Source organism: Pelobates fuscus, chromosome 10 (genome assembly GCF_036172605.1).
Source record: "Pelobates fuscus isolate aPelFus1 chromosome 10, aPelFus1.pri, whole genome shotgun sequence".
NCBI classification, from domain to species: Eukaryota; Metazoa; Chordata; class Amphibia; order Anura; family Pelobatidae; genus Pelobates; species Pelobates fuscus.
Window position 1 is genome coordinate 98,820,204 of NC_086326.1, and position 25,509 is coordinate 98,845,712.

At 42.6% G+C, this 25,509-nt stretch overlaps 1 protein-coding gene across 3 annotated transcripts in view; it reads right to left on the reverse strand.

The window, feature by feature from the left end:
• The window catches only part of VCL (vinculin), an 81,287-nt gene that overhangs the window by 11,831 nt on the left and 43,947 nt on the right, over nucleotides 1-25,509 (reverse strand). For all 3 annotated transcript variants that reach the window (XM_063434278.1, XM_063434279.1, XM_063434277.1), the window contains 14 exons: nucleotides 25,319-25,441; nucleotides 21,100-21,260; nucleotides 17,074-17,164; nucleotides 16,034-16,181; nucleotides 15,409-15,562; nucleotides 13,631-13,806; nucleotides 13,278-13,468; nucleotides 5,900-6,099; nucleotides 4,690-4,818; nucleotides 4,459-4,608; nucleotides 3,965-4,073; nucleotides 3,440-3,742; nucleotides 3,099-3,223; nucleotides 2,365-2,550 (listed from right to left, as the gene is read on the reverse strand). In XM_063434278.1, the coding sequence (XP_063290348.1) occupies nucleotides 2,365-2,550; nucleotides 3,099-3,223; nucleotides 3,440-3,742; nucleotides 3,965-4,073; nucleotides 4,459-4,608; nucleotides 4,690-4,818; nucleotides 5,900-6,099; nucleotides 13,278-13,468; nucleotides 13,631-13,806; nucleotides 15,409-15,562; nucleotides 16,034-16,181; nucleotides 17,074-17,164; nucleotides 21,100-21,260; nucleotides 25,319-25,441 (2,246 nt within the window). The remainder of the gene's footprint in view (nucleotides 1-2,364; nucleotides 2,551-3,098; nucleotides 3,224-3,439; nucleotides 3,743-3,964; nucleotides 4,074-4,458; nucleotides 4,609-4,689; nucleotides 4,819-5,899; nucleotides 6,100-13,277; nucleotides 13,469-13,630; nucleotides 13,807-15,408; nucleotides 15,563-16,033; nucleotides 16,182-17,073; nucleotides 17,165-21,099; nucleotides 21,261-25,318; nucleotides 25,442-25,509) is intronic.

Consider the following 25,509-nt stretch of genomic DNA (forward strand, 5'->3'; position numbering starts at 1 on the left):
CAACATGAGTGTGAACTACATTTCCCATGAAGCTCAATTAACAAAAGGCTGGTGAAATATAATTGGAATTATAGTATACAAAATGAAGTATGGGGCAGGATGTGGCTCAAATCTCATATCATTCTTGACCAAAATCACATCTGTACAGCTACAGGTTCTTTGATTAGTATGAGTAATTGTGTTCGTAGTGTGCCCAACTAATGGATACACAGTGGAGGTATAGGTTTGGTAGGAATCAGAATAGGTTCCATATGGTTTCCAAAAATATTCCACAAAGTGATAATCACGATTCAGACCATTCTCTATGCTGGTGAAACAAGTCAACTGACACCAATATGGTTTACTTATCTGCACTTGTTCCCATTTTCACCAATTTAACGTGAACTTTAAGGTTATTCACTAAAGGGACAATTGCCAGGAATTAAAACTTTAGACAAAAATAGTTTAACTGAAAACATAGCTGAATAATCGAATTTCTCCATTTCAGCTAATTTGGTTTTAAATTTAAAATTCACTTTGAACTCAGTCTGAATTTCTGACAATTCTCATTTTAGTAAATAACACTATTTGATATATCTCCCACTGTATGAAGAGGAGTAATTCAACGGCATTAACCCCTTAAGGACACAACTTCTGGAATAAAAGGGAATTGTGATGGAATATATCTGTCATGTGTCATTAAGGGGTTAATGTTACTGTCACAGGGATAAAAACATGGGAAGTTAAATTAATGCAAAAAAATCAAGACTTTCAATACTGTCCTTTCTTACAGACTGTCAGCTGAAATAACGAAGAATCACACCATACAGATCCCCTCTAGACATACTCTGACTTTTAGGGACAGTCTGCATCAGTTGGGCATACTGCACACAGTTACTCATGACTGATCAAGCATTGCAGTTTTGTTTATTGTATCCTACTCCTAAAGCAAGGCATTGTACATGTATTACATTTCGAGACCTAAATTCTACTCGGTTACAAAAAGCATTACCTTGACTCTGCTTGCTTGCATGGCCAACGTGGCACTTCCAAAATCGTATTAACACACAAAAAGCCAAGTAGAGTTAGACATTTCCATGTTCCAGGTTATACAAGGTGACTGGTGTTAGAGTGGTTCTCAATCACTCAAATATATAGTTACAAAACAAGCCCCCCAAAAACAGTAAACAGAATTGTTAAAAAAAAATAAAAATTGATTTAAGGATTTTCTTAGAGAATCACAGAGGAAATGGGGCAAATACTCACAAAAGGAGCAGTTTCTGCTCAGGCAGCATTACCATTTCCTCCCTATGCTAGATGGGTGTCTGAAATTTCAGTCATGACTACAAATATATCCACAGTTGAAGGCATTTGATTATCAACCAACTGACAAGTGTCACTGTGTTCGTGTTTCTTATTTGGATAACTTAAACTGACTTGAATTGGCTACGATATGTAGTCTTTTTTGTTGACTAGTTTCTGAAAGACAAATTAAACCCTAAATTCAAACTGGGAAGCACTGCCTTTAGATGTGCAAAAATCTTGCTTTTGTCTGCATAGCTGCACCATATCAATGCATGTATACATGGACATTTGCAGGACACAGTTGAAGAAAGAAGCCATTTTGCTTTTTATAATAGGCCGAAGCTGCAGGAACCTGAGTATTAGCAAAATTATATTATTCCCTTTTGTGATAAAATATTGTATAAAGCAAAATCATATATTGCATGATCACAAACGTTCTCTCTCGAATGAGACTTCTAATAACAGAAGGACCCTTCCCTGTAACGTCACTTTATTATAATACATACTGTAAGTGTGTTTATTAATAAGATATGGTAGCAGAATACGCCACACATTTTTAAAAGGCAATTCTGTTAGCCCTGTTTTGCACATCATTTCTATTATAATTCACCATGAAAAGAGAATCCCACTTTTCCATGCCTGAAGTGATATTTGCATGTATACCCCACATTTTAATTCAATTAGTGGGTTAATAATCCCAGGCAGTCAAACATGCTTCTCCTCATTTCACTGGACTTCTCTAGGGCTACAAAAGGGGTCAGAACTCCAAGCTGTCTGTGATCACAGGACTATGCTCGGGTCTACAGAGGGCCTGGGCTACCTTCAATAGTTCTTCATAATAATTTCCCCTGTGAGCATACTAAGGGACACAATGGAATATGCGGACCACCACTTTTTATCTAATGGGATGTTAATGGCACGTTCTACCTTTACCTAATGCATCTTCGTCGATTCACACTGTGCATGCTGGCCCTTTAGACAGGTATACTCAATATTATCTTCTATTCTTTCTTAGCCTACTTTCTATACATGGTATTACTTGTGCTTACCCTCCCATTTGTTTCTAAGCTTGTGCTTTACCTTGCTGGACCATTTGCGAGCTTCGTCGTGAAGTTGCTTTGCAGCCACCATAATTGGCTGATTAACTGCTTCATCCATTTGCAGCTCTGGAAACTCTTCATCCTTCTCTTCTGGTGGTGGTGGCCTAGGTGGAGGAACCTCTCCCTCAGGAAGTGGGGGCTTCGGGGGTGCAGCTTCCTCAGTGAGCTGACAGATAAAATACATAATAGAGAAAAGTTTAAATCACTCAGAACCTCAATTATGCAAATCCTTGTGTTACTTAAAGGACCACCACCAAGCACCATAACCAATACAGCCCTGTACTGGCTGCTGTAGCATGGGGAGAGGTCAATTAATCACAGTTTGACAACTTATAAGGGTTCTGCCAGGTGCCCGGAAGCTCTTGTAGGAGAAGCTGGATGTCTCTAGAGCAAAGAACAGATGATGCAGGACCACGCTCACAGCTGACAGCACAATCATGCATGGTCCTGCTCTATAGAGCATTTCAGATTCTGCAACCAGAGACGAGAGGTTGCAGGGGATGATATGATGTATATGCAGAGTATCCTTATTTAAACATTCAATAAAATAAAACATTGGAGTCTTATCTCTTTGATTATGTAACCTTGAAGCTTACCACTATGGTTATAGAAGGCTTGGATTATTGTTAAAACAGTTTTGCAGGTTAGTAGCAATGAAGTTTGGGAGATGGGTTTCATAGAAAAAAATAAAAAATAAAAAAATAAAAATCTTACCCGCAGTTGCTCCAAGTCAGGAGGTGGTGGGGGAAATTCGGGCTCTGGGGGTTGAAATGCTTCTCTGACTTTTGCCACAGCTGTCAAAATTTTGTATCCTGAATCTAGGAATCCTTTCTGTAGCGCTAAAAGCAAAATATGCTTCTTTAAACATATTGTACAAAGTGCCTACTGACCTCTAATATTGTGCTAAAATTGTGCCATAAATATAATTTTATAAAGGACATAAGTAAAAGAGTAAGTCTGTCTCTAATATCTAGATAACAACATATACTGGTAGAAAACAACAATTTGTTATGACTGTAACAAAAGGCTGTTCATTTCGTATCAAATGTATTTACCAGGGTTTGAAATGTTCCCAGCCACGGCTTTGGCTTCCATCACCATGGGTGAAATGGTCTTACTGAGCTCATCAGATGCATTCTTCACCAACTCACGGAATTTAGGATCTTCAGAGTTTTCCACCTCCCTCTTGGCCACCAGCAAAATACGATTGGCCCGTCTAGCTATGCTTGTGGCTCCAGCAACCAGCATTTGAGGCTGCATGTTTGCCATGGCAACCTTACACTTATCAATATCTTTCTTGATGGCCTCTTCAGAAGCATCCAACAGAGATCTTGTGTCAATGGCTTCATCCACCAAGCCTACAAAATTAACCAGAGAAAGTAATCAAATTTAGCAAAAGAAAAGAAAACAAAGAGGGCCAATGTATAAAGCTCAAGAAAGAAGAAAGATTAAGGAGACTGATAAAGTACATAAGAAATAAATGACAGAATGAAAAGTGGGCAACATTATGTCTATAAATATAAAATTCATAACATAAACCCAACAGTATGCCTATCAATGCAATTAAAAAAATAACGAACCAGTCATCTTTTCAACATTATCAATCCACTGATTTTTCATAGTCTCAAAGTGTTCATAGGCTGCCTGGTTGCCAGGATTTCGAAGCAGGATGCGTGCCGCAGAGACCACCTGCAATGCATCAAACGCTGGTTACATGGTGCGCTTCACTTTGCAACTCACAATTTTGATTATTCCCATCATGTACTACTGAATCTGTAGCATTCTACAAAGCAGATATGATTGAGAGACGACATTCACCACAAAATTCTGAATCATTAAGATTATATTCATGTGTTCTAGACATTAGATTAGAACGTAAATTCCTCAAAAGAAATGCCCACTTCTTATGACTGGTATGATCCATGAGGAGCACTGCAATGGAAATAATTTGAAACGACAACTACCTCTTATCCTAAATTTAGAATATTCAAGAGTTTGTAATGCCTTAATAAGTAGTCTGGGATTTTATGTATCTTGGAAAAGGTGCAATCTCCCCCCTTCCCCCCAAACAAACCTGCGGTGTTAGCTCCCTGGCGGACTTCACTGTTGCCTGGATTGCTTCCACTGTGGATTTATTTGCTGAACCCACAGCAGCGGCCTTGTCTGCAGTGGCTCCCAGTCGGGCTGCATGATTCTCAAAGTTCGCAGCCCGCTCCACAAAGACCTGCGTTGGAGCAGAAGATAAACTGATCAACATATCTACTGACAAGGTCAATGTTAAAAGTGGTCTTGAGAAACAACTGACCTCTTCTCTGTTAGGGGCATCAAGAGGGGATGTTGCAGCTACCGCCAGAAGTTTAATAGGGGTTGTGGTATCACTGAAGATGTCGGACACGTCTTGTGTCATAGCTTCCTGCATTTTTCCCTTCAGGTCCTGAAAAGGGCAAAGAAAATACAGCCTTACAAAGTGTGTAAAAGAAGATTAATGAAACCACAAAACATGAACTATTGTGATTTTCAAGAAGAATTAAATGTTTCTGGGTATTCAATGTACGAGCTACGTCTAGGTGAGAAAGCGGTAAATACCTCCATGAGCAACAGAAGCAATATATTATGATACAAGAGTTGCTTATTATCACACCTTTAAAATCGTCAATTCATTACAATTCAGTTGTAATTGAAAATACCTCAATATGTGAAAAGCATTGACTAGGTCAATTAAAAACATTGCAACTGACATGTTTAGCTTATGTATACTAGCACTGGTACTAGCTGTAAAAGGAACGTTCCAAAAGTTTTTTCTGTGTATAAGGTGTAATTACAGTGCTTGTAAAAGGCAGGAGTGCACATTCCTCAGTCCATCTCAAAGTGTGTTTGGCTAGAAATCTGAGACAGATTGACAAGGTATATCAGAGGCAATCTAATCGAAAAAACAGGTCAGTCATAACTGGGAGGAAAATCTGATATTATTGCACAACATTTTCCTTTTCTAGCTACTTTTGGAACAAAGAGACTTTTGCGTCTGTAAACCGAGAACGGGTAATAGGTTTTCTGTTAAGTTCTGTTTATTTTAAATCTACTTTGGAAACTGTAATGTTTTTGTAAATAATATTTTCTATATTTAATGAACTTTGATTTAGTTTCATGCCCATACTAGATCACCATTGCGTAGGTTTTGCTTTTATCTTATGGTGAAGGGACAGGTGCAATAAGTAAATCTAAAGAAATAAGAAGAAATAATATAAATGTTTTGGTTTTGTTTGCAGTATAGATTCCAATTAAATTGTAATATACATATATATACATACACACGTGATGACCGGAAAAGAGTGTTATTGATTGTTCATTTATTAAGGAAGGAGGGGATTGGGATTTTGTTTCCCTTGCATATCGTGCAAAGTCACAAAGTTTCCATATTGAGTCTCATAAAGACAATTACCCTCCTTGGACAATATTCAAACTAACTGGATTAGCAGCAGTTTGGATGCTATTCATAACATGTGTTCATAAAATACCTTCAGGACTTCCTGGAGTTGGGCTGCAACAGCACGTGCTTGTGGTGTATCTCCCTCACCACGTGCAGCTAGTTCTGCCAGCTGTCCTGCCAGTTGCTCAACACGGTCACACTTTGCAAACATGTCCTGCCGGAATGGACCCATCATGGAATTGGCCAGGCGACGACCTTCTGCGACCATGGCACGGATTGCAGCCTGACCTAAATAAATATTAACAAAATCCAAGCACAATGCTAATCAGGGCCAACGGCGAGTAATAATTTAGCCCTGGCAAATAGAAATTCTATCCTGGTGACTGTGCCAAGGACTATCCAGGTTTGCAGTGGTCTTACCTGGTAAGTAACATAGGACTTCAAATTATAAGTCCTCATGCCAATTATGCCCAGATTTGACAGTTGAGGGGTAGATGAGATAGAAATGCATGGTCAGGGAGAAGAAGCCCAGACATACAGAGGTTAGAGACTATGGCAGAGGCACACAGCCAAGGTGTGGATTGGAAGCTGAAACACACCAGGGTACCCAGAGATGCAGTGGGGATGGATTTAGAGATAGAAACACAGTGGTAGGAGGTAACAAGTTAAATCAAATGGCCTTTATGTTACAATGGAAGGTATATGACATTTTCACCTGTCTCACATAACCCCTAACCTAGGATAAACAACTGTTGTCCCAAAAGAGCAAGAAAATAAAATTTATTATGGAAAAAGCTCATTCTCCACTGACAGAAACAATATAATGTTGATGATCATCATTAGTGTGTGTGTGTATATATATATATATATATATATATATATATATATTTGTGCTCGGAATTTAAATACGTAATGAATAGTAACTGTGAGCAAAGTTGGTTGTGGTGTGCCGAAAAACCAACGTACGAGTGGGCCTGTAAATAAAAGAGGGCCCACCAAGGAGAATGTATTTATAACAGGGTGTAGGTGGGTGGGAACAATCAGCTGAACAGCAGAGGTGAGTAGGGGCTGGGAGTTTAAGTAGGGGGACTTACTCCTCCCACAAATTCAGGCCTCCACAAGTTCAGGCCTTTTAACTTGTGCTCTGAATTTAAATACGTAATGAATAGTAACTGTGAGCAAAGTTGGTTGTGGTGTGCCGAAAAACCAACGTACGAGTGGGCCTGTAAATAAAAGAGGGCAAAAGATAAACTTGAGAAATACACACTTTATTGCATTTTTTTTTACAAAACCAAGTTCCTAAAAGCTTGGCGAAGCTCTTTCTCTGGCTGTGGAATATATGCCGTATATATGGAGGATTTCCACCGTCCCAGTCTCTTGATGATATGGACCGGTGTGTTAGTGCTAGAGGCTGCAGAGGCGGCTCCTATACGGAAGGAGTGCCCAGAGAATGTCGTCGGGTTGTGTCCGAGCTTAGCTAACAAAATTCTGATATGAACCATCAATTTAGCGGTGGTTAACGGGTGCCCTTGTAGTGTTAAGAGCGGAGAGTCCTGTGGGTGATCGTGCAGAGATGACCGTAGGTGATCTAATACTTTAACCGGACACCAGGCATTATCAGTAGGGAAGAGAGGAATTATAGTAGGATGTAGTGATTGGTTGGTTTTAGTTGTAGGGATCGAAAGTTGGTAGTGATCCTCTATCTTAGTGAGGTGTGATATTTTAAGACTTAGCTTTATATCTCCTTGGCAAATCACGGTGAACTCTCTAGGTCTGAGAAAACCGTAGAAAGCGAGATATATAGCAGATTTAATCACCGTATTAGTGCCGATGTCGAATGGGGCTGTGTCAAGGAGATTGCTAAGTGACCTGAAGATAGGCCCATCTATAGGTAATCTAATGGTAGAGAGTGGAGGTGAAACCTTAGTTATACCTTTCAAAACCTTTTTGATGGGATATGAAGAAAGGAAAGGCGTGTTGTTAGGGAAAAGGGTGAGGCTGTGGTGCTGGACCCCCGTGAGATAGAGTTTGATGGTGTTGTGGGATAGTTTTAGGTGTAGGTGGCAAAAGGAGGCAAAAGCCACCATGGTTTGAATAGAGAAGTCACCTTGTAGACCGAACTCTGCAGTGAATTTATTAAATATATTAAGTGCCCTATTGTAAGTGATAGCCGTGTTTGGTGATAATGCTTGGTGAGTGAGTGCTCTAGCGTGGTTCAAGAGTGTGCTTAATCCAGGATTAGCTCGTGGAACCGTGGTGTCCTGGATGGTTGTAGGTGAGCCGTTGGGAGTGCCTGAGAAAATGCCTGAAATTGAGAACGAGAAAGAGCGTCAGCGGCCGTGTTGTGAATCCCCGGGATGTGAAAACAAACTAAGTGAAACTGGCCAGATGCTGCCAACCAGGTCAGCTTGCGAATCAGCCGCATGATGGTTAGGGAAGATGATCGCCCTTTGTTCATGATTTTGCAAGCTGACGAGTTATCAGAGTAGCATTTGACTGCCTTGCCAGACCAGAGATGACCCCAGGTGTGTGCGGCCGCCACAATGGGATAGATTTCAAATAAAGCTGAGGTCTCTCTGAATCCTGGCAAGGCATCCGTCTCAGTGGGCCAATGGCCCCTGAACCAGTGGTTCCCGAAAATGGCTGCAAAACCGGTATTGGCTGCTGCGTCTGTGTGGATGATGGGTGAAGAGGTGGAGAGAGGGGGAATAAACATGGAGATTCCATTCCAGTCTTTCAAAAACTTCCCCCACATAGCTAGGTCAGCCTTGGCGTGGGGGTCCAACGAAACTGTGCCAGAGTCCGGAACTCCGTGCATCAGGCAAAGAAATCTGGATATGAAAGATCTTCCCTGTGGAATGATGCGCATGGCAAAGTTCAGGGATCCGAGAAGGGACTGAAGTTCCTTCCTAGTGCAAACATCATTCCGCAGGAACAAGTCTATTTCCCCTCTCAAACGTGTCAGTTTGTCGTGAGGGAGGCTAGCTTTGAGGTTAATCGAGTCCAGTTCTATCCCCAGAAAGGTCAATTTGGTAGTGGGGCCTATAGTTTTGGCTGGGGACAAAGGGACTCCAAGTGTGGCAAATAGTGCAGTAGTGCTTTTGATTGATGTGGGTGATGTTGACCCTGGCTCTATAAGCAAAAAGTCGTCGAGGTAGTGGATAACGGAGTGACACCTGGTGATGTTCAGGAGCAGCCAGCACAACGACTCTGCGAAAATGTCGAACAGTTTGGGGCTGCTACGAGAACCGAAAGTGAGTCGTGTAGAGAAGTAGTATAGATCACGCCATTTAATACCGTGTAAGTGCCAGAGTGAGGGGTGCATGGGTAGTAATTTAAAAGCGTTAGTAATGTCCGTTTTGCTAAGCCAGGGTCGGTTACCGGATGAAATTATGGAATGTATGGCGTCGTCGATGGTTACGTATTGAAGTGAAAATTCGTCTGCTGGAATGAGTGCGTTTATGCTAGGAACAAAAGAGGAGTGCGGTGCCGATAAATCAATAATTAAACGTTTTTTATTAGAATATTTGTGAGTAGCGATGCCAATGGGGTTAGTGCGCCAGGAGGAAAATGGTGAAGAGGTGAAGGGGCCTATCATAAACCCGTTGGTGATTTCTGAGGCAATGAGGGAGTCTGTGGAGACTGGGTCTAAACGTGCAGACTGTAGATTAGGACATTCTAATGTACCTGGGGGAATGGCAACTATACCCGTGAGAAACCCTCTAGTGAACCCTGTGGTGAGATAATCTACCAGATGCCTGCTAGGGTGAGACCTTAGATAAAAAACCAGGTTGTCGATGTTTATGTCGGTTAGTCATTTGTTTGGTGACAACCTGGCTGGACACATGGTCTTAGTATGTGCCCTGAAACATATGGAGCAGATGTGCAATAATCTACAGGCGCTGAAACTGCAGGAGCCTGCGTTAAAGTTATTGCACACCTGCGCCTTCCCTAGAAAGGAGATGGGCCTACCTAGCTTATCCCGAAGACCACCTGATGACTTGCTGTAGGGGGTGAAAGTAGAGTGAGGTGTGAAAGAGTGAGAGGTGGGTGTGGAGGTGGTGGGATCTGCTTCGACTGGACATAAGTCCGCCATGTGGGATGTCGAGTTGCATATGGCACAAGCCGGGGGCCTGAGTCCAGCGAAGTGGCGACAGAACAAATCAGTGTCCATCTGACCCCAGTTCATTTTGATATTGAACTGTTTTAGATGGGTCGCCGCCTTCGCTGACACTGACTTGTGGTAGTCATAGAACGAGGAGCCCCCGTACTTGATGCCTAGATCCACCACCTTGTGCAGATAAAGGTCTAACTCCTCTCTCCTGTGGGGGTACACTGTGCAAATAACATCTCTATATATCCCGAAGGCTATCACAAACTGTGGGATTGATAATTTTTTATTAAGCCTGGGATCCCTCGTCTTGAGTACCACAGAAATGTCGCCATAGTTGAAGGCCTTGTTCTCAAGAACATCCTGGGAGGCTATGAGCAGAGACACCAGACACACGTCCTTTCCGTCTAATATATCTTTCTTGATAGAGTCAGGGACGGAGTGTGCTGGTGACTCAAATGGTGTAATGGTTGTGCCTGGTGCTAGGGGGGGGGGGTATGGGAGGGCATGTAGGTATGATGGGTACAGCCGTGATAGGAGCTGGGATTATCGTGATAGGGGCTGGGACTATCATGATAGGAGCTGGGACTACCGCAGTAGTACCTGGGGAGGAGATGGCGCTCTCCACCTTGGATAGTCTGTTATTGAGGGCCTGAAGATTGGCCAAGATCTCTGCCAGGGTATCCTGGTTGGACGTGCTGTAACTTGGTGGTAGTCCTTGAGAGCTAGTGCCTGGCCTAGGCTCGGGGGCTTGTTGGGTCAGTAGCCTATAAAGTTCAGCCTTTCTGGCTGTGGCCGGGAAGGGGATTCCCCTGAGCCTAAGTTCGGCCGTAATTTTGGGAATAGTCCATGCTCTCAAGGACGTGGGGGTTGAAAGGGTGAGAGAATCGCTTGGAGACTCGGGTCTGGTTGGCGTGAATGGTATATCTTCAGTCAGTTCTTCGGTTGGCATGGGTTCTTGGGACATTCTAAAAAGGAAATGATTATGCGAAGATACATTAGTGAGGGAGTACGGAAGTTTGGGGTGTGTGGGGGGTGAGGTAAATGGAAGAACTGGACTGTAATGCTAGATGCCGAAGCGAAGAGTTTAACTGTTGAATGTTTTGGTAGGTGAGGCCCTGCTAATTGCCAAGTGGCGGTGAGAGGCTCTACCTATGATTTGGCTTATGACGTGATTGCCACAGACGTGGTGGCGGGGTGTTGGCCTCTCGGTGACAGTAAAGAAAGATAAAAACGTGTGGCCGTGACGGGTGAGGCCCTGACTAGAGCCCTATAGTAGGGCATGCGAGGCTTCTAACTATGATTTGGGCGTGGGGCCGTACCTCCGTGTTGAGGTGGGGCGGGGATGGATGGCCTCGCAGGATAGGATTAGGACTAATAGGGTGAGCTTAAGGCGTAAGGCCTAGACCCTGTAGCCAGTTCGATTGTATACTAAGGGTATAATGCGTGGCCTGGAGTGGTGTGTGGATACCAACCTTAACTGGACGCAAATGGTTTCTGGAACCTTTTAGGCAGATTAAGTGTAGTGAGTCTTGTCGTCTAGTTGTCCTCGTTGAAGAATCCTGGGAATTTAAGAAAGATGTTGATGTATTTATACGTATCGTGGTGGCGTATGATTTGTTTTCTTTTTGATAGGGGCGGCATGCGTGATCCTGCGTTGAGGGATCTGGAATGTTTATGGATTTTGATTGGGACGATTTTTCCTATTTTTTGAGAAGGCTGAATGAGGCCTAGGGTTGGAAAATGGACGTATTTGGGAAGGGCGTAAGTACCTGAAGGTATGGCTGAGTACCGGGTCAGGATTTGGTGTATGATCCAGAGCCTGGAGGCCGTATGACCGTATGTCTGGATAGAAAAATAAAGTAACGAGATTAACGTATCGTGGGCGTAAGCTTCTGAAAAAGCAGAAAGGAGATGATGAGACTACGTGAGGTCTTGTAAGAGGATTTGTAAGTAGAAATTAGAGGACTATACCTTGGTAGGACGTACAGAAATTTCGTATGGACGTAGTAGGTTACCAGTGTAGACCGGTGGAAGCCTAGGTTAAATTCAGGAGCTTAAGGATTGACTGAACAAAATATACCTAGTTAACAACAGGTGCAATGGTATGTAATGAATTTTGTATTTTAATTTTATATATTCAAATGAATTTTACTTAGACCGTGAAGACAAAGAGTGATAAAATACCGTACCTGTTCCTGTAAAGAAAAAGGCCTTGAAACTATCAACTTTAGCTCAGAAAGTGAGAAACCAAAGTATTCTGTAAAGTCAAAAATATGTGGCGGCGTGATTATATGAGAAATGCTTTAGCACATGTATTTAATGTTCCGGGTGTATTTACTGTTTAGACAAAGTATTAATTAGTATATGTGTCGTTTTACAGAAAATTTAGGGTAGCAAGCCGTATTTTTTATAATAGTAGTGGGAGTATTAAGGTTAGTAAAATGAATATTGCTGTCTAACATTGATAGAAAATCGAAAAGGCTGGTATTAAAATGAGTAAAATATATGACACTAAACAGACGAGTAGGTATTAAATAGTAACCTGATGTAGATTTATTTAAAATAGACCTAAATGCATACAGTAGCCTATTTAAATAAGATCTAATCGCATATGTGTAGGAGCGTCGTGTTTGTACTTAACATAGTGAATAACGTATGAATATGTAAACGATATGTAAACGATATGTAAACGATATGTAAACGATATGTAAACGATGAGAAAAAGTACCGGTGCGAGCGTAGATTAGTTTAAACGAGCATGTAATAGTGTGATTAAGTTTAAAGGGAGCCTACCCTCACGTTTTTAGGCCCGAACGGCGGGAAAATAGCGGAACGCTATTTCCTTCGCCTAACTCACGAGTACGTGCCGGTGTTGAGACCGGAAGCCGGGTACCTCGACCGGAAAACGGCTTGGAGGCTACGAACAGAAGGAGGGCTTGTACTGAACGTCTGTCTGCTGGAAACATGAGAAAAATTCTGGCGGGAACCGGAAGTGCTGGTTGCTATGGGGACCAAACAATCAGCTGAACGGCAGAGGTGAGTAGGGGCTGGGAGTTTAAGTAGGGGACTTACTCCTCCCACAAATTCAGGCCTCCACAAGTTCAGGCCTTTTAACATATATATATATTAATATTAATTAAAACACATTTTATGTAGATGGCTTATATTCTCGTTACGTTACCTTGGAAATATGAGCCAAGCTTGCATTTACTATTGATCTAGTTATGAGTAATTTTCCTCCAGTCAGTCATCCTACACCCACAAAAATAAACAAACAAAACCGTAGCTACAAGAATTTGCTTGGATGACTGTCACTATGGTAGAAGGCATACTTTAATTAGTCTCCACCTACCAACACCCCTATCATCCACAGTAGGGTTGTCGATCCAGCGCTGAGCCTGCTCAACCTTTCCTTCCATGTTCACGGCTGCCTTCACTGGGCGACTGTTTGCCACAGCACGGTTAACTTTGGTCTGCAGATTCTGCAGCGATGTAGCAATCTGCTTGGCTAATGCACGAGCCTCCGGTGAGTCTCCTTTGCCCCTGGGTTAAGAGATTCAAGTACAGAAACTTGGTAAGAGCACTACAGATATTTAAGCCAAGTAAAATTAATGAAATCACTAACAGGAAAAGCAGAGCAAAATTAGTAATTATTCGCCAGTAAGAGGGGAGACTTATCAGCCATCACCTCCCGTATGTACATACTGTCGACGCAGGTCCGAAAGCTTGGCACTGAGAGCTGCAATCTCTCCCAGGGAGCGAAGGATGTCCTCTCTGTCTTTTGGATCCTCGCATAGTTCAGCTATGTTCTGGGACTCAGCAAGGAGGGTTCTAATATTTTCCTCTCCTTCGGGACCTCCATTGGGATCTGCAAGCCAGCTCTGTTTGGGTTAAAAGATAAAACAATGTACATACATTCCAGGAATTAGTTATTTCACCAGCAATGCCCCTTGCTCTCTAATGGAAGGAAGGTAAATTTTATACCAATACGTATACGACTCATTCAAATCATAGGCAGATTGTATACAGTTACAAAATATTCAATAAAAAAAAAAAATAGAATTATAAGTTTTATGCCCTCACAATTCAGATAACAAATATCAGGAAGGCAGTTTGAGAATTGAGTTGACGTGGATGAAATAGGGTTACGATGAGACATGAAAAAAACCAACTAGTAAAACTCAATATGTCATCTACCTATACAGATATTGTTGTCAGGAATAATTTTGATGCAATTTGAATTGTCAGGCTGCTAACCAACCCTGGAAGTTACTCACAACAAACAGAACAATCACAAACACCATTTTGTTTATCACTATAGAAAGCAAAGATGGTTAAATAGTCAAAGATTCTGAGTGTGAAGAGTGCCACGATAGAGAAAAGTGTGAAGATGGTGTCCCTCTTAAAATTGGATTTAGACAGAGAAGGGAAAGCAAGGAGGGTGAGATGTTAGCAAAGTGTTAGTCTCTATACCTAGAGGGGGCAATAAAATGCGTTATCCTGCTTACTGAGATGGCTTGCTTTTGAACTGGACACTCCTCATGTACATGTCAATGCTACAGGAGGTGACAGCGATTTGCAAGTCTCTTTTGCTCTTTGCATCTCCAATATATCTGTCAACCCCTAACTGGCTTGGAAAATATACTGGTGAGGGACGGAGGAAGAATAATGGGCAGATTTCTAGTAAACTGCTAAAAATGTTTTTTAGCTCCTGTGCACTTGGATGTTCGAAACACCGTAAGCAGGAAGAGAGAGCACATTCATCACAGTTGAATCACAGTATTTCCACTTTCCAAGACCAGAAATAAGGGACAATGTTGAGCCCTGTATGAACTGCATTAGATATATTACAAGAAAAAGATGTACGGTAATTGAATAAATATTCTCCTGAATCTGGATTTGTCTAGCTTTTAAAAGGACACTCAAAAGCAAGGTAAAGACACCTTCGGCACTGAAGAAGTTGTGGACTTCATCTCCCATAATGCCTTTAGCCATATTGCTAGAAGATGTAGTCCACAGCATCTGCGGTGCCATAGGTTGCCTACTCCTCCTCTAAAGACGGCAACCAACTATCTCCATTCCTAGTTTATAAGCAAAGAGCCCCCTTGTACTAAATTCAATTCATTCTGATGCTTTCAAATGTAGCATTTATGTAGTTATATGAATAATCTCTATATACTGTGACTGACAATCTAAGTATCTGTTCTCTGTTACATGTGGACTGATTATTACGAGTGCTGCAGTTTAACAACAGCTCAATGATCTCTAGATCTCTGTTAGATACTGATCCTGGCATGAGTCCTCAATAAAGGTCTGTTATAATATTAGGACAGTTAGAAAAGTAGAAAAGTGCATGCAATAAGTTTCTATAAATCTATGCTCTATATGAGCATCACTGTTCTCTGTACAATTCAATATGCGATTCTATAAAATAAGTAGTTATTTATGGTGTTGTCTTGAGATTTAACCAGTTTAACACTCACGTGAGCTGCATCAATCCTCTTCCCAATGGCCTGCTTGGCGTTTGTCAGAGCTTCTAGCTTACGAGCTGCATTCTCAACTTTGGACGTAAGAACATCTAATCCCTGGGAGACTTGCTGTGCTTTCTGCATGGCCATAGGTGAGGCTCCTTGACCCCTTTACAAAAGAAAAAAAATTCCAGATCACTTTCGTAAAGAAAAAGAAAAAAAGTTAAAGCTAAAACCAAAACATTGTCTTTATTCTAGTTCTGACACGTTTGCTAGAACTGTAAATTCTACAATTGCCTATAGAATTAAAAAATATTAAATTTTGCATTCCTGAATTGTAGCATGTAGTTGCATTGGTCAGCAGGAAAGCCTGTACCACTTGGTTTTGTGCAGTTATATGGATGTTCCTCACATGATGGTTTGCTTAAGAAAGTTGAAGATTCTTCTGATTAATATACAGACACTGCAGTGCCTACTCCAGAATGCATTTCACTTAACAGGTCTTCAGAAACAGCAGGTTTCCCTAACTGAAATGCTACACGATTTACATTTTCTTAATTGAAAAAGCAATTCTTTGCTTCCACACTAGGACTGACAATGCCATATTACTTATCAGTCTAGAACACGATGCCATCATTACCTAGCTCTTAGATCAGAAACCTGATCAGTCATCTGTCCAAGAGTTCTGCAGGTCCCCAAAATATCCCTCCTCTCCTTCCCTGCGCACAGCTCCCCGACTTTTCCAGCCTCATCTAATATTTGTCGCACCGCTTGTTCTCCAGTATCACCTACATAGAGGAATACACATGATTAGAAAAGAAGCCTCCAATTATATTAGTATCTCCAAACTGAAGTATGCGATCATATTATGTGTGCAAGTATAATAGACAGCACACACAAAAAAAAACCATAGTGCTGGGTGTCATGCTGAGTGTCCTGTTGATGCATGGAGATAACATACGTCATTTTTCTTTGATTTGTTTGGGGTTCATTTACATTACATATTGCATTCTGCTCCAGAACTCTGTGATATAAACAGCGATTGCTAGAGACTAAGGGCGATAATCTCCAGAGGCTCGCGCCACTGGTTGTTGGGGCTGGGACACTGGGATTTCCCCCAGTCTTGTCACCACTGCATCAGGTTTCCCTGTATACATAGAACTGCCTTGTTGCATTTCACTCCCATATTGATTGCATTTGGACTTGCACTTAAATTGATTTGTGCCCTACTTGCGTGCCTGGTGACTCAGGACCTCTCTCCTGCAGGTGGGAGAACTGTTATAGAAGGCTGGCCATCATGCCTCTCGATACCTACATCGATGTCCCAACTCCCCTGAAACTCTTTCTGACATAACTTTACTTATGTCAGGCCTCAGCAGCACCGCCATTAAATAATGTATGTTCTGAGTGAAGCCCAAATAATGTTTTTGTCGTTGTAAAAAAAGAAGACTTATAAGGAAAACTATCAGAAAGCAATGATCTGAGGCCGATATCTGGAAACACAAGAAGGATTTTCAAACCTAGAATAATTTGCCCGCTAAAACACAGTATCAAACGTAAATAGCAAAAAGATCACATAACCAAACCATAGCAAACAATTCATACATAGGTAACTGCAATACGTGAATTCTACGAAGGGAAAAAAAAGAGTGTTCATTTTATTCCTGAAGCAACACTTACCAGGAGGAGCATTAGGATCTCGCAGCCAACCCTTAGCTTGGTTCAATTTTGAATCAATGAGGGCTAGTGCTCTCTTCATGGCATCTGTGTCCTGTGCAGAAATAAAAGATACTTTTCACTTCCTGAAACCAAGATATACCAGTTTACTTGATCGAACCAAGTATGTCAGTATCCAAAGCCACCATTCCGACATGGACATCACAGGCGTGGAATTAGAAGATGACATTATAATGAAGTCCTACCATCTTTCAAGCAATGAATATAAAGGCATTGCAAGAAAACTATTTAGTGCCAAATCCTTTTTGTTGTGTTTTTTTATATAATTACATATATGCGGAATAAAATACGGGAGATCCAAGAAAACTGTAATAACTTTTAAATGCCCGAATTAAACACCATTGTTGGTAAATAAGAGAGAACCCACACTTTATTGAAAAGTTAAAAACAGTAAAACACATTCACATGAAGTAAACCTATCTTTAGGTAGTAAACCTTATCTTTGTTAGGTAGTAGGAGAAAAGACCAAATTTTGTTCAATATAAAAAACACAAACTAAACTCCTATACACACCTCAAAACCAAATGAGCAATACACATGCATGGTGGAGTCTGGCTGCAACAGTTCAAACAGCAGGCAGAGAATTAAAACTCAGAAAGCTACAGGACACAAAACCAGAAGTAGGAGACCATGACCCCGCATGACCTTTGAGAAACTAGATTTAAAATTTATTACAAATAGGAAATGGAAAAAACTACTCAAACCTTATGTAAAAAGAGGCAATTCATAAATGCAGGTTTCTCCAAACTCCGGCCCTCCAGATGTTGCTGAACTACAACTCCCGTGATTCTTTGAATGAAATAGATAACCAGAGAGAGTTGTAGTTCAGCAGTATCTGGAAGGCCGGAGTTTGGAGAACCCTGCCTTAATAGAACGTCATCAGAACAGAGCTACCAATATCAACCAAACTGCCCATTACATTTGCATGCTCCAGGTTCACTCAGGCCAAACATAAGCCTTACCTTGTTCTTTACGTATACGGCTATGACCAAGACACAAAGCATTGCATTTGAAAAACACAGATAAGAAGATCTTTCCAATAAATTCATAGTTGACCCAAGATCATTAAGGTGATAACTGACGCAAGAACCTAAGAATGAGTACAGCCTTTTTACCTAGTAAGGCAGTCCACTTTGGTCTACCATGACGTATGATCTCAAAAGGTCCCACACCATGTTTAGTGGCCAACAGAGGCAGCCTTAGCTGGTGTGGCATCTACTTTCAACTCAAGACGTCCTAACTGCCAACTTAAGATTCACAAGGCTTCCAATAGAAAGCGGTGTCACATCAGATGTGGAATATGGATACCCCACACAGGGGACATGGCCAGCTGAGCACCAAACCAGACGTCTATACACGGGGTTCCGATGCGACCCCACAGTTAAACAATTTCAGCCACGAAAATATCTAGTCTGAGACTACAACACTCACTACCCCCAACAGAGGACACTATGAGGCGCAAAAATAGGAAGTAAAACCGTCCGGAAAGCCTTCGCTTACCTGACATCTCCTCATCTCCTTTGAAAGGCCCATGCCTAATGCCCAAAATGACCAGGAAGCCTCAGAGGATTCCCACGAGGAGGAGGAAACACTCACCTCTCCTCGTGCCACTCGGACTCCGTTGACGACTCCACTCAGTCTACAAAAGGAGACATCAGAAGGCTCCTGGTCGACCGGAGAGGGGTCTGGAAGGCCGAAATTGGAGTGATATACCATAATATTACAGCAGTGGAAGAGAGGTAGACAGTCAGAGATGGCCTGCTCCAGGAAACACAGAGTCAAGTCAAGGGGCTCACCCAGCAAGTCCACCAACTGAGTAGTGCAGTAGCTACAATGGAGGCCCACCATAGACCGCAGAACATCCGCCTCCAAGGTATTCCAGAGAGTGTGGGAGGAGAGGCGTTGCTGCCCTTTGTCCAGGGTCTAACCTGGACAAAGGGCAGCAACGCCTCTCCTCCCACACTCTCTGGAATACCTCGGCTGCTTCATATGCATTAAGGGGTGCAATGACCCCCCACAGATACAATCGTGTTCAGGGTGCGCAAATCTGCCACAGCGCTGGCCAAAGCCCCTATAGACCCGATCGCTGTCACGAGAGACGTGGCAGTGAAAACCGCAATTTTGAATCACTCTAGGATCTTTGGAACCATCACCTATGAAAACTGCTCAGTTTTAATATATGGAGACCTACCATTTTCGGTACTGACGGAAAGGAGGCAGCTAGCCCCAATCGCCAGAAGGCTGAGGGACCAGTCTGTGAAATACAGATAGGATTTAGAAGGCTCACTCACTGTCCATCACGGTGAGGAAACACTCAAGCTGTCATCCTCCGAAGACCTGGAAGCATTCCTGCAACAGCTGGACCAGAAACCCATACCACCTACTGAGACCCTGACCGGGGGAAAGGCTAAAAAGAAGAGAGGATCCAGAGGGGACAACCCGTAACCACTTGTTGGCTCACCTAGAATAGCTACTTATCGGCAGTGATCAATACCCAGCAGCAAGGTCTTACAGTAGCGCTTTGCAACACTACGATTCCTAGGACAGCGATTGCCACACAGGGCCTAATGTAGGCACCATGGAGATAGTCCTAATGTCATGCTTTCCTATATGACCATGTATTTTGTTTTTCATGCTCCAGTTTTTTTCCCAATAATATTCTTTGTTATAATACTCACATACAAAGGCACAGATGTATATGTATGTACAAACCTTAATAAAACAAATAAAAAAAAATGCCCACACAATTAGACAGGGAGATAACACAGCATTCTGAGGTTAACAGAACATGCTGCCGCAAGAAGCTGCTTACCTTCTACACACCACAACAGAAAGAAAAACAAAAGGGAAAAAGCAGAGAGCAGAACATGAAATGATAATAGAGCCTAAACAAATAAAGATAGTTTTTGGGAAAATACAAAGAAAACAAAAGTGATGACAGTTGCGAAAATGAGAAATTAATATATTGAAAGAAAATTATATTACTTGAAAAAAGTCTTGTATAATCAGATTTGCATTTAAAAAGAATTAAAGGTTGATGTTGTTTGAAATCACATATTACAACTCTATTTCAAGACTTAACAAAAATGTTTTATATTTAGTAAATATACCTGCCTGCTTTAATTCAATTACCCTTTACCTATCCCCATTACCCAATACCATTCATTTATTTTCTTAAGCATTTTTACTAGTAGTTTTGTTATGAAAGCTAAGTGCTCCAATTCTTTAAAACAAACACGTCAGGCAGTGTTGGAGTTACGGCTCCCCCTTTCAGTATACGGTTTTGGATATAGGTTTGCATAATTCTAACAGTAATAGTATAACCATCAAAAGGGAGGATGTATTTTTCACAAATGTAAATGGAAGGAAGTAAAAAATGAATAAATTTTTCTCCCCTGAAAAAAAATAAATCGCTATAAGCATTATGAGAATATTATATATAGGTTTAATTCTGTTAACCGTATCATTTGGTTTAACATATATTTTACTCTGGAAGAACAGTGTTACAAAGACTGCTACCCTTTGAGGTCTTTCCATATTTAGCAAAACGGTGACTAAGACGCTTGCAGTGCTGTAGCCAGTGGGTGCAGGGCAAGGAACGTTCTACATACCTGAAGTTGTCCCTCGCACAGTCGCTATGACCACCAGGAGGGACCTCTTCAGCTCCTGACACCTTATTTGACAGGAGCCTACATCAATGCTGTGCTAACAATAATGTACAAAAGTATAACACTGAGGTCTACAGACTTCCTCACAGTAGTCACCTGTAAAGGATTAGCGAAATGAAACAAAAAGACTGGCGGTAGTCCCTACTTTGTTTTATGATAATGTTTGACTGCATTAGAATTTCAGTGAAATTCCATCACAGTCCACGTGAGAATTTTTATAAAGATTTTAGAAAGTTTTTGCTCATTCAGTCAGGGCTTCTAGCTCTACCATTCACCAATCGTCTTAATGCCCATACCTTACCTTGCTCGCCCATGCATCTTCATCCCAGGAAGTGAGCTGCAAGACCCGGATAATCTCATTTATCTCAGCACTCATTTTCTCCACTGTAAAATTACGATTCTTAAGTGCTTCTTCAACCCCCTGACTCCGGGAATTCTTGGTGGTCACAAAAATCTTCATAGCTGGGAGAAGAAAGGGAGGATGAAACAATATACTGAGCAACAGCAAGCATTAGAAAAAAATAGAGAAATAAAGGTTGGTTAGCAAAATTCCAGACTACAGTATTCTATAAATATTGGTATGCATTATTAACACTTCTGTCTAAAAAGACAATTAACCACCTTGGAAACAAAGTAGGGTGTGAGTTCCTTTAATCTTACAGATGCACATGGGCATGTAACTCTGTTACATTCCTTGGCAGTATTTGATATTTGTTGCGGCTATCCTTAATTTAGTCCTTCTCTCTTAGGCTACAAAAAGAAGCAGAGGAGATAAATTCCATAAACTACAGGTAAGGATAGCTAGGTCTCTGTGCTCTCCTTAGATTATATTCCCATCAACTTTTTATTTTTTTTATTTCTTTCATCAAATGTTTTTATTAAAAGTAAACAGTACAAACATAAAATACACTAACACACAGAACCATTACACAGAAGGCAACAAAGAGCACACACCATTCTCAAATATTTAGGAAAGGAATACATTGAATGTTTAGAGGAAGAGAGGAGGAGGTGAGGGAAGAAGTCTTACAGAGCCTGCAGTAACTTTAACACAGTGTTACTCGCCCAACATGCAGTACCATGTTTGAAAACTTTATCTGCCCATTAAAATACGTACAAAATTTGGTCTTCCATTACAAAGCAGTCTGACATGCCTGTTTAAAAGAGACACTCAACACACATAGCTTGTTGAAGTGCTTTATGTGTGAAGAAAGTGTCAAGTTTTCCCCTCCACTTTTTACAAAAAGTGCAGATTTCAATAGAAATGGGTGCTTTTATCAATTAACCTTATTACAGCCGCTAACTGGCAAACAACCGTTTCTGTTACTTCTTGGTTTGGTTTAAACTCTGCACTTTACTAGATGGTGTTGTAGGTGTAATACAAACAGGGCCGGTGCAAGGATTTTTGGGTACATAGGCGAAGATGTATTTCCTCCCCCCCCCCCCCCCATTCAAAAATAACATCTTCACCTATGTGCCTCTTAACCAGCCCCTCTCCCCATCCATTATTGGTCCCCTCCCTTCCCTGTCCCTTAGTGTTCTTCTGACAGTCACACACACTCAATGACAAACACAGAGACTCACTGATCTGACACACACACACTGATTGACACTCATTGACAGACACACTGATAGTCACACACAGACTCAATGACAAAGATACTCTCACTGATTTGACAGACACTCACACACACTGACAGACACACTCACATGCAACACTCATACAATCACTCACAGACACACATACACTCACGCACACACACACTCGGACACACATACACTCACTCTCACACTCACGCACACTCACTCACGCACACACACACTCGGACACACATACACTCACTCTCACACTCACACACAGTCACTCACAGTAACACATACTCACACAGACACTCACACACACAGACACTCACACACACAGACACTCACACACACAGACACTCACACACACAGACACTCACACACACAGACACTCACACACACAGACACTCACACACACAGACACTCACACACACACAGACTCTCACACACACACAGACTCACACACACACACAGACTCTCACACACACAGACTCACACACACACACAGACTCACACACACACACAGACTCACACACACACACACACTCTCACACACACACACACTCTCACACACACAGACACAGACACACACACTCTCACACACACAGACACAGACACACACAGACACCCACACACAGACACAGACACACACAGACACCCACACACAGACACAGACACACACAGACACACACAGACACAGACACACACAGACACACACAGACACACACAGACACTCACACACAGACACACACAGACACTCACACACAGACACTCACACACAGACACACACAGACACACACAGACACACACAGACACTCACAGACACACAGACACACACAGACACTCACAGACACTCACAGACACAGACACTCACAGACACTCTCACACAGAGACACATACTCACTCACAGACACTCTCACACACAGACACACACACACACAGACACTCTCACACACAGACACTCTCACACACAGACACTCTCACACACAGACACTCTCACACACAGACACTCTCACACACAGACACTCTCACACACAGACACTCTCACACACAGACACTCTCACACACAGACACTCTCACACACAGACACTCTCACACACAGACACTCTCACACACAGACACTCTCACACACAGACACTCTCACACACAGACACTCTCACACACAGACACTCTCACACACAGACACTCTCACACACAGACACTCTCACACACAGACACTCTCACACACAGACACTCTCACACACAGACACTCTCACACACAGACACTCTCACACACAGACACTCACACACACACAGACTCTCACACACACACAGACTCACACACACACACAGACTCTCACACACACAGACTCACACACACACACAGACTCACACACACACACAGACTCACACACACACACACACTCTCACACACACACACACTCTCACACACACAGACACAGACACACACACTCTCACACACACAGACACAGACACACACAGACACCCACACACAGACACAGACACACACAGACACCCACACACAGACACAGACACACACAGACACACACAGACACAGACACACACAGACACACACAGACACACACAGACACTCACACACAGACACACACAGACACTCACACACAGACACTCACACACAGACACACACAGACACACACAGACACACACAGACACTCACAGACACACAGACACACACAGACACTCACAGACACTCACAGACACAGACACTCACAGACACTCTCACACAGAGACACATACTCACTCACAGACACTCTCACACACAGACACACACACACACAGACACTCTCACACACAGACACTCTCACACACAGACACTCTCACACACAGACACTCTCACACACAGACACTCTCACACACAGACACTCTCACACACAGACACTCTCACACACAGACACTCTCACACACAGACACTCTCACACACAGACACTCTCACACACAGACACTCTCACACACAGACACTCTCACACACAGACACTCTCACACACAGACACTCTCACACACAGACACTCTCACACACAGACACTCTCACACACAGACACTCTCACACACAGACACTCTCACACACAGACACTCTCACACACAGACACTCTCACACACAGACACTCTCACACACAGACACTCTCACACACAGACACTCTCACACACAGACACTCTCACACACAGACACTCTCACACACAGACACTCTCACACACAGACACTCACTCACACACAGACACACACACACACAGACACTCACACACACACAGACACTCACACACACACAGACACTCACACACACACAGACACTCACACACACACAGACACTCACACACACACAGACACTCACACACACACAGACACTCACACACACACAGACACTCACACACACACAGACACTCACACACACACAGACACTCACACACACACAGACACTCACACACACAGACACATCACATACATTCACAAATTATTTTAATAAATAAATAATATCCACCCAGCCTCCCTACCTGGAGAGCTGGTGTGGATCATTCCCTGGGGTCCAGTGGGGCTGCTGGGCGGCGTGCGGCAGTGCTGCGATCAGGCGCGGCGAGGGAGCTCTAACCTCTCTGCTCTGCTCCCTCGCGGGCTGTCTGCTGATGCCGCGGGAGCCGGAATATGACGTCATATTCCGGCTCCCGCGGCATCACTAGACAGCGTGCGAGGGAGCAGAGCAGAGAGGTTAGAGCTCCCTCGCAGCGCCAGATCGCAGCCCTGCCGCACTGGGGGCGGAGATGGTGGCCGGCAGGAGGGAGAGCTTCCCTCCTGCCGGTCACTGAAATCTTGCGCCCCCGGAGCCGGTGCGCCCTAAGGCGGCCGCCTGTGCCGCCTTATGGACGCGCCGGCCCTGAATACAAACTAATAAGATAAGGTATATTTAAGGGGTATCAAAGCTACTCACCAGAAATCAGGACAGGAAGCAGATCCTTTACAGTGTTCATGGAGTTTACAAGCATCACACGATGTTCCTGGTGAGTTAATTCCTGTTGACGCTCATCAATCATCTTTGCCATCTTGGTCATTCCTGCATTAAGAAAACCCCCTTCATTTTATTACTAAAACCATGAAGACATTAAATCAGTGGCACAGATC